The sequence below is a fragment of the Chrysochloris asiatica genome, unplaced genomic scaffold (genome assembly GCF_000296735.1).
Source record: "Chrysochloris asiatica unplaced genomic scaffold, ChrAsi1.0 scaffold00178, whole genome shotgun sequence".
Lineage (NCBI taxonomy): Eukaryota > Metazoa > Chordata > Mammalia > Afrosoricida > Chrysochloridae > Chrysochloris > Chrysochloris asiatica.
Genome location: NW_006408696.1, coordinates 4,284,461 through 4,297,080, shown reverse-complemented (window position 1 = coordinate 4,297,080; position 12,620 = coordinate 4,284,461). Strand labels below are relative to the sequence as shown.

Genomic DNA, 12,620 nt, shown 5'->3' with positions numbered 1-12,620 from the left:
CTTCTGTCACATGGGGGAGCTGTAAGTCTAACGTCAACTCAACAGACAACACAACAAACTCTTCCCTTTAAATCAAACACATGGAACTTAGGATTCAACGACTGCTTCTTGAGAAGTTTGTAGAGCCTTGTGGGATCTCCGTAACGGTGGTTCAGGCACTGAGGGAGCTGCCTCTGCTGTGTGCTCAGTCCAACCAAGACACCAAATCCGTGGTCACTGTATCAATTCCAGCTCACAGCGACCCTATCGTGTTTCTAAGACTGTAACTGTTAGGGAAATGAACTGCCCCATCTTTCTTTCGCAGAGCAGCTGGTGAGTTCAGTTAGCAGCTGCCACCCTTGATCTCTGAACCAGTACTCAGCTCAGTAGCTCCTGAAGCAGACACTTCACGAAGCTGTGTATTCCAGAGCCACTGCTTCTACTCAAGAAGGTTCTGGAACTCCGCTTGGGCATGGGCCAGCAGGCAAGGCTCCCTGGAGGGAAGGATCCAAAGAACTGCTTTATAGTCAATGCCTCGATTTTGACCAAAAACGGACCTGACTGGCTGCCATCACCCGATCTCATCCACCAACCCAGCTCTGAAAGTTCTTCATACTCAAAAGAGCAAGAAAAGCCGGTACTGAGGACAGCCGGAAGGAATGTGTGGTCTCTCCAACTAAGTCTCTGGCAGCTGCTCGGTGTTTAAGACAGATTTTTGTAACACGGGGAGGTGCTTATGACCCAATGTTACAAAAATGAAGGAAAGGAGGTGAGGAGGAGCGGGCGGAAGAAGAGATAACAAAATTGTACGATGTGATTTCAGCGGTGACATGAAAAAATGCCTAGGAAAAAAGTCAGACTAACAGCCACTCCCTCCTCTCCTAGTGGTGGGAGAAAGGATGTGTTTTCTTTTTCCAGATTCTCAATGCTGTTCTGCAGTTGGCAAAGGTCTACAAGATGCACATATTAATTTTATAACCAGGATAAAAAACCATTAGCAAAATCCTGAGAAAAAAGGAGTAGCAAGGCTGAAAGAGGATTCAAACCAAGTTGTAAAAAACAACCATGTTGTTGGAATAAAAGTCCTTCTAGCAATCCATCATGGGGAGACCTTTGGGAACGGTGGGGTTTTCTACCTTAAAACAACTGACATTATCAATTTATGCAAACACTCACAGTATTTGTAAGTTTTAAAACTAAGATCTGGTTAAAAAAAAAAGTTTCAACAGATGACTGTGTATAATGTCATGTGGTGAAAATGAATTCAGACTTACTAAATGAAGAATTTGCTAAATCCTCTCTGTGTCTGCTTATCAGCTCAGTACACACAGGAGACCTGCTGATGGCATACTGAATAGATTGTAATGAATAAATTGTATGGAAACCAAAAAGAAAAAAAAGACTGATAATTTGGGGCTGGATAGGAACTATGGTGACTCTGTAGTTAGCGCTGGGATGCAAACTGCGAGGTCAGCAGTTCAAACCCACCAGTTGCTCCAAAGGAGAAGGATGAGGCTGTCTGCTCCTGTAAACATTTATAGCCTCAGAAACCCTATACAGATAAAGTCGCTAGGAATTGCAATCAATGGCAGAAAATTTGAGCTTTTTGAGTTTGAGTTCTTTGTAGTAGGGGCTGCCTTGTGCATTGCAGGATGTTTAGCAGGTTTTCCGAATGCCACTCACTAGACCCTAGTAACAGCACATGTCACTGCCAGACATGTCCCCAGGCACTACCCAGTGTCCCCTGGGATAGGTCGGAAGGGTGCAAAATCACCTCTGGTTGAGAATTATCGCTTTAGGGTAAAAAAGATCAACCAGAGGAGATTCAAAAGAATTTCTGGTCCTACTTTCAGGTTTGGAATTTAATGGGCCAATTTGTAAATCTCGATACCAGCAAATAAACATTTCCTAGAAATGAGTATTCCAAATACTCCTGGTGGAGAGAGTCGGTATGTAGTTCCTGTGATACCTCCCCTTCCTCTTCACATTCTCCCATTTTAGCCTGGGTCTTTCTGAGAAAGGTCCAAAGGCGGGGAGTGTAAGAACAAAACATTTCCTTTTGGGAACAGCCACTAATATGTGGGCCAGATCAATTCAAGGTCACTCACTGGCCCTTGGAGTTTGGCTGAATCAGTGCAGGGCAAGCTCAGCCGAGGACGTCTTTGGTCCTGCCCGATGGAGGCTGGGAGGCTGAACTGGGGGGACAGAACCCACGGAGGAGCCATGGTGATGGGTGGTATATTCACCAACAGATTAAGTGCTGACGTGCATGAAACAGAACACAGAAATGGGCAGCACCCATGCTCTGCATAAATAGCTCTGGCTATTCAGGCACCAACAGGAGGAAAGGGGCAAAAAGAAACCATCTGAGGCCAGCAGTTGACAAAGTTTCCCAGCTCACTTGACTGGAAAGAGGAGAGAGACTTTATTCTAGGCAAGTGTCTGTTCACCTGATCCACATTGACTTATCAAAAGTAAAGACAGCAAGTTCAGCCTGACTGTGGTCTGCCTTTGGTGAAATACAGTGATTATGAAGCTGCCTCCAGCTACCACATGGGCTCGGCTTGACTGGCAATAGGAGACAAAGGACTGAAACTCTGCAGCAAGAGGAACACAGGCTAGACTTAAGGGAGAACTTCCCAACTACAAAGTATGACCAAAATTCAAAGGTGCAGGAATGCCAGATATCATACACTGGTGAAAGAAAACAGCTTTTCTTGCAATAAAGGCACGAAGTGACTGGCTTACAAGTTTTCAAGAGGGAGTTTAGTTTAAGAGTGTGCAGGGGGAGATAGAGTCCCCATTAAATAGCTTTCATCTTGTCTAGTTGGGTCTGGGGAAAAGAGATGGGGATAAGATTCTTATGATTGAATAGTTAAGTAATTGTTATCATGACTAATTGCAACTGTCACAGTTATAAAGGTAGAAGTTTTGTAACAAAAACAAGGGAGTAGTCCAGAAACAGAGGATCCAAGGACCATCAAGGCAGAAGAGCACAAGCGGAATGCGGTTCCTTATCCAGAGAAGCAGCGACACCAGAGAGGAAGGCAGAGATGGGGACATGGAGAGAGGGAGCAGCTGAGAACTCTAGATTCATGGAAAGAGAGGGACTGAGAGCTGGTAGCCAGGAGGCAGGCTTGCAGAATGTGCTCTTTGGTGGTTTAAATTATTATATATGCCTGAATGTTCTTTAAAAAAAAAAAAAAAGGCTAAAACGAATATAGAGAAGTATTGTTAACTGATGGTACATGGAGGGATTTATAATCATTGTAACGAAACAAGGTATGTGATTTGTTAAATGTAAAACTGATCATCTGCCCTATAAACTTTCACTCAAATCACAATAAAAACATAAAATAAATAAAAAGATTGCTGGAAACTCAACAGCAGTGGGTTTGCTTTGTTTCATTTCATTTTTGGTTTGGAGTTCACAGTGGCACTCCTCCAAACAGCCAGAGAGTGGAAACAACCCAAATGTTCACCAAGATATGAAGACATCAATAAATGTGGTACATAGCCATACAACCAAGCAATATTTTAAAAAGGAATGGCATACTGCCCTAGGCTACAATACAGATGGTCCCCTGCAACATTATGCTAAATGAAGGCAGTCAGACACAAAAGGTCAACTACAAAAAAGCACCACAAAACTTGTGGAAAAAGCAAATGAAGAGGTAATGGAATATTTCCACAAACTTTTGGAAGTCCCCTTGTATTGCAGAACTTCATTCATATGAAATGCCCAGAATATGCAAGAAAAGCTACAGGCACCAAGGAGCTTACTGGTGGTCTAGCTTGGTTGGGAGGGGGTGGGGGGGATCGGGAGTGACTGGTAACGAATATGAGGTTTCATTTGTGAGTGTGGAAAACCTTCTAAAATTGTGGTGATGTTGGCCCAACTCTGGAGACTAAAAACAATTGGATTGCACACTTTAAATGGACGGTCTGTGTGATGTATCAGTTATAACTCAAGAAACTTGCTATTATTATTTTTCTTCTTTTTGTTTAAAAAAAAAAAAAAGGAACCACAGAAAACACTAGAAACCCTTCTGTGAGTCTAATACAGAGGTATGAACAACCAGGAAACCACAGAGAGCTGTAAGCCAGGAGCAGAATGGGATCCCAGTCCCGTGGAAGTACTGTGTGGGCCCTTGCTCTTTGGACATCCAGTGGCTTTCCGCTGCATTGACAGCCAAACCCCAACCCCCTCATCTGTAAGGCCCTGCAAGGCAAGCCCCCTCTCTCACCTTTCTGTTCTCAACTGTCTGGCCACATTGGCTTCCTTTTTGTTCCTTAAGCAAATTGAGCTTGTACTGATCCCTGAGCCCAGAACACTGGGTTCTTCCCCTTGTGGCTCCTTTCCAACCTTCCCATGACAATTGTGTCTCCCCCAGAAAGGGCTTCCCTGCCCACTCCCACCCCACACTGCCTGAGTTACTCCCCACCTATTATCCTATTTTTTATCATCTTAGTGTTTAATGCTAAGGCACTCTGGTACTATGAGCCGGGCTGCTGAAAGCAAGGTCAGCTAGTGGATGGATCTACCATGCATCCTTTCCTCGGAAGAAACGTGAGGTTTTCTGCTCGGTTTAAAGCCTTGGATGCCCTATACAGGGTCACAGAGTTAAAACAGACTCCACAGCCCAGAACCTCCACCAGCCAACATTTAATATTATCTGAAACCATCTTTAGCTGTTGATTTGTTTATTGTGTTTCTTCCCTGAGGGAAGAGGTTTGTCTGTACCACATTTACTGCTACATGCCCCCAAACCTACAACAGTATATTATACACAGTGCTGTAGTTAAGTGCTGTCGAGATGGTTCCGATGCATAGCGACTGTATACAGTTTCCTAGGAGCAGCTGGTGAGCTTGAACCACTGACCTTGTGGTTCAAACCAACTCTACAGTCCAGCGTATTAACCCACAGAGCCACACCAGGACTCCATTACACACAGTAGGTGCCCACTGAGTGACTAATAAAAGAAACAAACAAACAGCTCTTTCCTGGTACTCCTCCAGGGCTGCTCTATTCATGCACACTCTGATGTCACTGCTGTGACATCACAAAAGTGTGATGTCACATCGCTGTACAATGTGCTGTCCTGATGCCTCAGCCACGAGGGCAGTTTTTCTAAGAGCTGCTCAGGGACCAAGCACTGAACACATGCCACGGTGTCTGTAATTAGTCCTGGGACAATCAGGGAGGCATGTGGCATCTCATTAGCAACAGCTGACATCAAAGTAGGGACCACCAGACCAGAAAAAGCACCTCTTCTCTCTCCATGTTAACATAGGGTCAGGTCAAAGCTTCAGAAAGGGAGACATCTGAGGAACCTTGCAGCTGCAAGTTGGACCAGTGAAGCAGGAAGGGAAGCTGGGCCCTGAGCATCACACCAGCTGATAAGACAGTGCCCGCTCCACAGAAGTCTCCTTCAGTATGCAAAGACGGTCAGGAAGATGCTTGAACCCAGAATTCTCCGAGGACTCCCAGGCTGCCTCCCAGAGTCTCCCAGTTTCTGAATTCCTGGTTGTGGAGAACAGGAAGGCAAGTGGCTGAGAAGGGGGAAGTTCTGTCTTGCTCTGGCAGGTGCCAAGTGGACAGGGGTCAAAGGTGAACAGGCCACCCTCCCATTAGTAATAACGGCAGCTGTCGTTGACCCAATGCTATGGAGTGCCTGGCCCAGTGCCCCATGTGCGACACGCTTCAGGATTTTTCATCCACACCCAATGCACCGAGGGCTCGGGAGCTCACAGGTTTTGAGAGGATGGCCTGAGGTCACAGCGGGCAGGAGCAGCAGCTGGGATTAGAACCCAGTCCCTGCTGACACTGTGCTTACATGCTCAACCCTCGTATCTGTTCTGAGTGAGGCCCCATTTGTCACTGTAGTCTCATGGTCCCTTTATTGAGTTGGTTCTGATTCTTAATGACCCTATACAGGGTTCCTAAGATTATAAATCTTTACAGGAGCAAACCGTCTCAACTTTGTCCTACAGAGTAGCTAGTGGGTTTGAAGGGCCGACTGTACGATGTCTTACCCTACAGTGCCACCTGGGCTTACTTGAGAGCTAAGAGGAGTATAATGATGATCACTGTCCCCATGATTTTCTCGAGGAACCGGAGGCACAGCAGGCCCTAGAGCCACCTTACAGGAAGACCCAGAACTTGTCCTGCAGCCTGGTGCTCTGGGGACCCAGACAGGCAGAAATGAGCCACTGTCCAAGGGTGTCTGGCCAGAACCTCAAAGAGGAAACTCGGGCTCTGTAAGTCACTTCCCCTTATTGGCAGGCTACCCCTACCTTCATCCTCAGCGTCTTGCTCCTGCTCCGCATTGGCGTAGGTGCGCAGAAACTCGGCGAAGGCCCCATCCCGGGCCAGCAGCTCCTGGTAGGAGCCCATCTCTGAGACCTTGCCACCACTCATGACGATAATCTTGTCTACCTGCGGCAGGTAGCTGAGGCCGTGGGTGACCAGGATCCGCGTCTGTGGGCAAATGTAGGCCAGTTCCGTCAGTATAGGTGTGAGGAAGCCCAAATCACGATAGCCTCAGTTTCTGCAGACAGAACTGAAGCAGGAAGGCAGAGCACATAACGGACAGGGAAGTTTGCAGACCCATCCGAATCCATGGGGACAGGCATTCAGCATATGTGCCTGGGCCTACAATGTGCCAGGCACGCGCTGGGCACTGGGGCAGCATCAGGAAACCAAACAAAGCTCCCTGTCTCAGACTTCAAACAAACTGGGGGCCTGGACTTGAGTACTAAGCAGAAAAGAGATCAGATATACAGAGGGTGCAACAGCCCTGGTTGTGCAGTGATTAAATGCTAGTTTGCTAATCAAAAGTCCAGTGGTTCAAAACCACCAGTCATTCCACGTGGGTAAGATAAGGCAGTTTGTAAGAATTTACAACTGTGGAAACACTGAGGTGGGCAGTCTTACTCTGTTCCCTAGGGACGCTGTGAGTTAGAGTTAACGAGAAGACAACAGATTTGACTAGTTTTTTTTGGTTTATACTGAGGATGGGTGCTTTGTAGTTTTCACAGGGTGATCAGGTTTTTTAAACAAAAACCTGCAGGGGGTATGGGTGGGGGGCTTCCAGGCATGTGAATGATGCAATTGCAGAACAATCTGCATGCAGTGGCCTCAATTTTTTTTTAAAGTTACCCTTTCACCCCTACCCCCAAGGAAGAAAAACTAGTATAAAACTGAAACCCTGCTGGATAATACACTGGACTGCTAACCACAAGGTTGGCAGTTCAAACCTACCAGCTGCTCCAAAGGAGAAAGATGAGGCTTTCTGCTCCTGCAAAGATTTAGTCTTGGAAACCCTATACAGGGTTGCTATGAGTCAGAACCGACTTGACAGCAGTGGATTGGGTTGATATAAATTGTCTGATAAGTTTGGTTACGGACATTCATCAAACTAGAATCCAAAGTATTTATAGAGCAAAGGCCAGAAAACTTTTCCTTAAAGGACCAGATAGTAAATACCTTTAGCTCTGTGGCCATCCGGTCTCCACATAAACTACTCAGCTCTGCCTTATATTTAGTGTGAAAGCAACCAGAGACCATATGTGAATGAATGGGCATAGCTGGATCTCAATAAAACTTTACTTATAACCACTGTATACAAATTTAATAGAGTTCTCTCACATCCCCAAAGAATATTCTTCCTTAGATCTTTTTTTTCCTCCAACCATTTAAAAATGCAAAAACTCTTTATTACTAGCAGACTCTACTAAAACAGGCAACAGGCCAGAGAGTTGTGGCCCACCAGCTCCAGTGTGTGGACCCCCTTTGCTCTTGAGAATGGAATGAGAAGAAAACGATGACAGGGACACCTTTTTTTCCCTTTACATAAACTCTCGTATTCTTTGATTTTTGTTTCCAGGAGCATGAATTACATTGATCATTTAAAAAAAAAGTTTTTCAGTATTTAAAAGAAAACAGTTAACATGCTGCACTGTTGATTTGGACAGAAAGGCTGGAGATTCGAATGTTCCCAGAGGCACTTCAGAAGCAAGGCCTGGTGATCTTCCCTGAAATCAGTCACTGAAAACTCCATGGAGCACAGTCCTCGTTTGGCATCCATGGGTCGTCACGAGTCAGAATCGACTCCATGGCAACAGGGTTTCTGGGAGTGCCTACAGTACATTAAGTGATACGACACTTGGATCCACGTATGATGTGATAACCCTATTTAAAAGTTTACGCACACGACAGAAAGACTACAAAGAAAGACTATCTCTAAGCAGTGGGACTATGTGGGACCGTTCGTTTTGTTTCCCTATGAAATGTTCTCCTGAAGCTTCATGGGAAACTCCACAGTGAAGTGACTTGCTTTGTGGGGCATGAGAGGTGGTATTCTTTCAGAGACATGGGCAGCTTTTATGATTGAGGAAAACAAACATAAGGAAGAATAGGTATCCTTCCCCCAAATTACATGGGAGCCACTTCGCCACTTCCTATCTTGGGAAGGCAGGAGGCTGTTTCTCTGCCCCATGCCTCGACCCTGAAGCCACAGACTCCTCAGCTCAGTCCTGAGATGGGATTTCCTTCTGGAAAGCTGCTCTGTTACTTAATCGGGATGTGGCCCCCGCCGCCTCCCCCCCTCCCCCCGCCTTTGACCAAGTGGGCTCAGAAGTCAGTGCAGAGGGCTTACCCTATAAAGACAAGAGCGAGGAGGGTTTTTTAGGAAAGCTTCCAAGGTAAGCCTTAGAACTGTGATTTTTAAAGGCTAGCAAAAACATTTGGGAAGGGCTGGATCCCAGCAGGGAACACATTCTGACTTCACCAAAGAGGGAGACAGCACATCCCCTGGTCCCCCTCCTTGGCCCACCCTTCAGCTGGTACCTTGTTCTTCAGCATCCCCTTGGGGCCCATGACATTTTCAAATATGTGCTTCCCCACGTGAGCGTCCACGGCCGAGAGAGGGTCGTCAAAGAGGTAGATGTCTGAGTCACAGTACACAGCTCGGGCCAGGCTCACACGCTGCTTCTGGCCCCCAGACAGGTTCACGCCCTGGTGGGAGACAAACAAAGCCACAGGCAGATTTCTAGAAAGCTCAAGAGATGAGGGCAGCCTGCTGAGAGGCTGGGGCCCCGCAAGGCTGCTTCCGCCTCCTCCTGATTCAGTCTGTGGCTAAAGCCGGAGGACTGCAGCCCCAAACACACGGGTCCAGTCTCTGCTCCATGGCAGCCAGGGCTGCAGCGGGCAGGGCTCTCTGCCTGCTGGCACCAAACAGTGTTGGCTCATGTGGGCCTCAATGCAGGCAGCAGGAGACAGGACGATAATAGGGTTACTATACTGTGATTACTGTTCATAGCTGGGGCTTCTGTAATCTACCCCAGTGAGAGCGCTGAAATCTGGCCCCCATGCCACCTGCCACTTGTTAATGTGGACTGAAAGGGTCAGCAGTGGCTCCGGCTCTCCTGTGACAGATAACCCTGCCATTTCTATATTTGGCCGAGGAACTATAGTCAACCCACCCACTCAGTTAACTGGACAGCACCCACTAAAAAACACCCGTTCTACCCACAAAGTCCTATCAGGAGGATGGATCAAGACCAGGTGGTGTTTTGTTCCATTGTACATGGGGTCACCGTGAGTTGGAGATCAACTCCATGGCAGATTCCAGTAACGTGGAGTCTGAAACACTGACACCTTTCTTTGCCCCTCGGTCTGGGACTCCACAAGAACCCCGATGGCTAAGTCTGAGCCAAATCTGCAGCCTGCCTGAAGCCCAGCTCAGCCAGCCTGCATCGAATGGCAGAGCCACCTGGCTGAGCCCAGCCTGCATTCAGAAAAGTCTTTTGTCACATGACAAAGAGCCCACGGACCCAGGGACCCATGCTGAAGCCATACTGACCTTCTCCCCGATCTCTGTCCGGTCCCCACTGGGCAGGATCTCCAGGTCTGGGAGGAGGGCACAGGATTCGATCACAGCCTTGTAATAGCGTTCCTGTAGTTGCCGTCCAAAGATGATGTTTTCACGGAGGGAATCGTTCTGGATCCAGGCCTGCTGGGGCACATAGGCCACTGAGCCCTGTGGAGAGGGACAGGTCAGGATTAGCCACACAGCAGCCAGCCTGCTCCACAAGACACCTTCATCACACCTTTGAAGACGAGAGAAACAGAGTCACAAAAGACTGTAGATGCCTGAGCTGGGATCGGAAGCCAGAGGCTGCCTCCATTACCCTGCCATAAAGAGCTGCCATCTTCCTCCAAGTGATCCTGTTATAGACTGAGGCACTATGACAAAGGACTTACATCAGAACAGATGTAAAGCCCCTGCTTCCACCGAGCGGAAGACCATGATGGAATTTAAAAAACTACGATCACAGTTTTGGCAAATGTCAAGAGATAAAAATAAACTCTACCTTTACAAGTGAGGTGGGAGACCATGTTTATGTGGGGGCAGCAGAGAAGGGTACCTTGAGAAACCTTCCCTGAGAAAACAGAACAAGGAGTTGTGTAAAACCTCAAAGGTTATTTTGTTTCTTTCCCACACAATGCAAGGTGTCAAAATGGCTAGAAGGTAAGGGTTACAGTAAGGGCATATTTTCCCCCACATGCTCTTTAGTAATAGAAATACTGAAATTCTGTTTCTTTAAACAATTCAAGCAAGGACAGAAAAGTGAGAGCAAGTTGGTCTGACAGAGCACCCGGGAAGAGCATGTCAAGCAGAAGGAACAGAACATGCAAATGCCTGTGGAGCAGCACACAACGGTGTGGTAATCGACATGGCATGGAGATGAGATAGCTGGGAAATGAGCTCTGAGTCACAGAGCCGGGAGCAGCTCTAGGCTTTAGCAGGAGACATGCTGGAGACTCTTTACCGAGGGAATTCCAGCAGGACTAAGTTGTGAGCAAAATCCAGGCACTCTGACCCTTCACCTCACTTCTCAGATAAGTGACTGTCCTGGGTTAAATCATGTTCCCCGAAAAAAAAAAAAAAAAAGTCTTGGAATCCTAACCCCTGCACCTGTGGAAGGTCGGTGTGCAGCTGCTGACTTAAAAGTTAGTAGTTTGTGCGTTCCATGGTGCCGTGGAAGAAAAGCCTGGCCATCTATGAAGGCTACAGCCGAGAAATCCCTCTGGAGCATTTCTACTCTATAGCATCCAGCAATGCTGTGAGTTGGAGTCAACTCTGCTCCCAGGGTTTTATACCCGGAGACAGGGCTTTCTTCGTTGTGTTACAGAGGCCATCTCAGGATAGCATGGGTCCTACACTTCGAGTTTCTAAGGGGCCGTGAGAATGCAGAGACAAGTGAGCATGAATGTGGGGAAGACAGCGCCATGGGAAGAAGGAAGCCAAGGGCAACCCGAGACATAAGACCTTCCCCCCAGAGCTGACACACAGACAGCTTGCCCCTGGAGCTGGTGCCTCAAATTCGTTCTTCTAGCCTCCTAAACTGTGAGGAAACAGATGTCTGTTCTTTAAAAGTCACCCCTGGCTTCTATGGCATTTCTGGTACAGCAGCACTACACAACGCCAAGGGTAAAACTACACTGCTGATACCACACAGCCCACAGTGAACCTGTATGCTAATTTAGAACGGTAGATCATTCAGGCATGATCTACACATGTCATACCAATCGAAACGTGGCAAACAGACAATTTAAAATCCAGTTCTCAATCTTCCTTGATGAGGAAAATACACACTACTGCTGTTCCAATTCACAGTGACCCTGCAGAGGATTATCTTTACGGAAGCAGAAAGTTCTCATCTTTCTCCCACGAAGCGACTGGTGGATTCAAACTGCTGACCTTACAGCTAATAGTCCAATGCGTAACTCACTATGCTACCTTGGCTCCTTAGCACAGAACAAGTAGCAGGAACTATATTGTTGTTCTAGTTAAGTACCGTCAAACTGGGTCTGACTCTAGTCCTGGTATGGCACTGTGGGATAAAGCACTAGGTTGCAAGGTTGGTGGTTCAAATTCACCAGCCACTCCTTGGAAACCCTCTACAGGGGTGCTGTGCGTCAGAAGTAACCTGATGGCATTGAACAACAACATCAACAGCATAGTGACCCTGTATAGGGTTACTGAGGAGAAGCTGATGTGTTTTGAACTGCTAACGTTGAAGTTAGCAATCCAGGGCTTATCCTACAGCACCACACCAGATGATCAAAATCTATAACCTTCTCAAACCAAACACTTACAGCACCCTCATTTCTAGATTTCTCACTTTGTGTTTAGAGATCTTTTACTGCTAACACAGTGGGTTTTCTTCAAAGGGTGGTGATTTTGCTCACCAGGGGTCATCTAGACATTTCTAGTTGTCACAGCTGGGAGGTACTACTGACGTCTAATGGGTAGAGGTCAGGAATGCGACTCCTACATTATATAGATCTCTACATTGTATATGACTCTACAGTGTATAGATCAGTCCCTACAGTTAAAACGTACCCAGCCCATAGATTTCAGACTTGCTGGAACTGTATGGCTGGAGGAATCACACACTATGACCCTGGGATCATCTTTGAAACTTAAAACTAAAAATAACTCCTAAAGACTTCTTAACACCAAACAAGCTTAACTAGTGAAGAATGTCTGCTTAGATTATGTGCTTTTAAAAGTACGACATCCATCTATGTGGAACACCAAACTGACCATGTTGTTGTTAAAAGTGCCGT

The 12,620-nt window shown here is 46.8% G+C and overlaps 1 protein-coding gene across 1 annotated transcript in view; it reads right to left on the bottom strand.

Annotated features, from left to right (window-relative positions):
- Positions 1–12,620, bottom strand: part of ABCC1 (ATP-binding cassette, sub-family C (CFTR/MRP), member 1) — a 135,022-nt gene that overhangs the window by 30,775 nt on the left and 91,627 nt on the right. The window contains exons 17-19 of the mRNA XM_006871999.1: positions 9,847–10,023; positions 8,832–8,999; positions 6,278–6,461 (exon numbers count right to left, since the gene is read on the bottom strand). Of these exons, the coding sequence (XP_006872061.1) occupies positions 6,278–6,461; positions 8,832–8,999; positions 9,847–10,023 (529 nt within the window). The remainder of the gene's footprint in view (positions 1–6,277; positions 6,462–8,831; positions 9,000–9,846; positions 10,024–12,620) is intronic.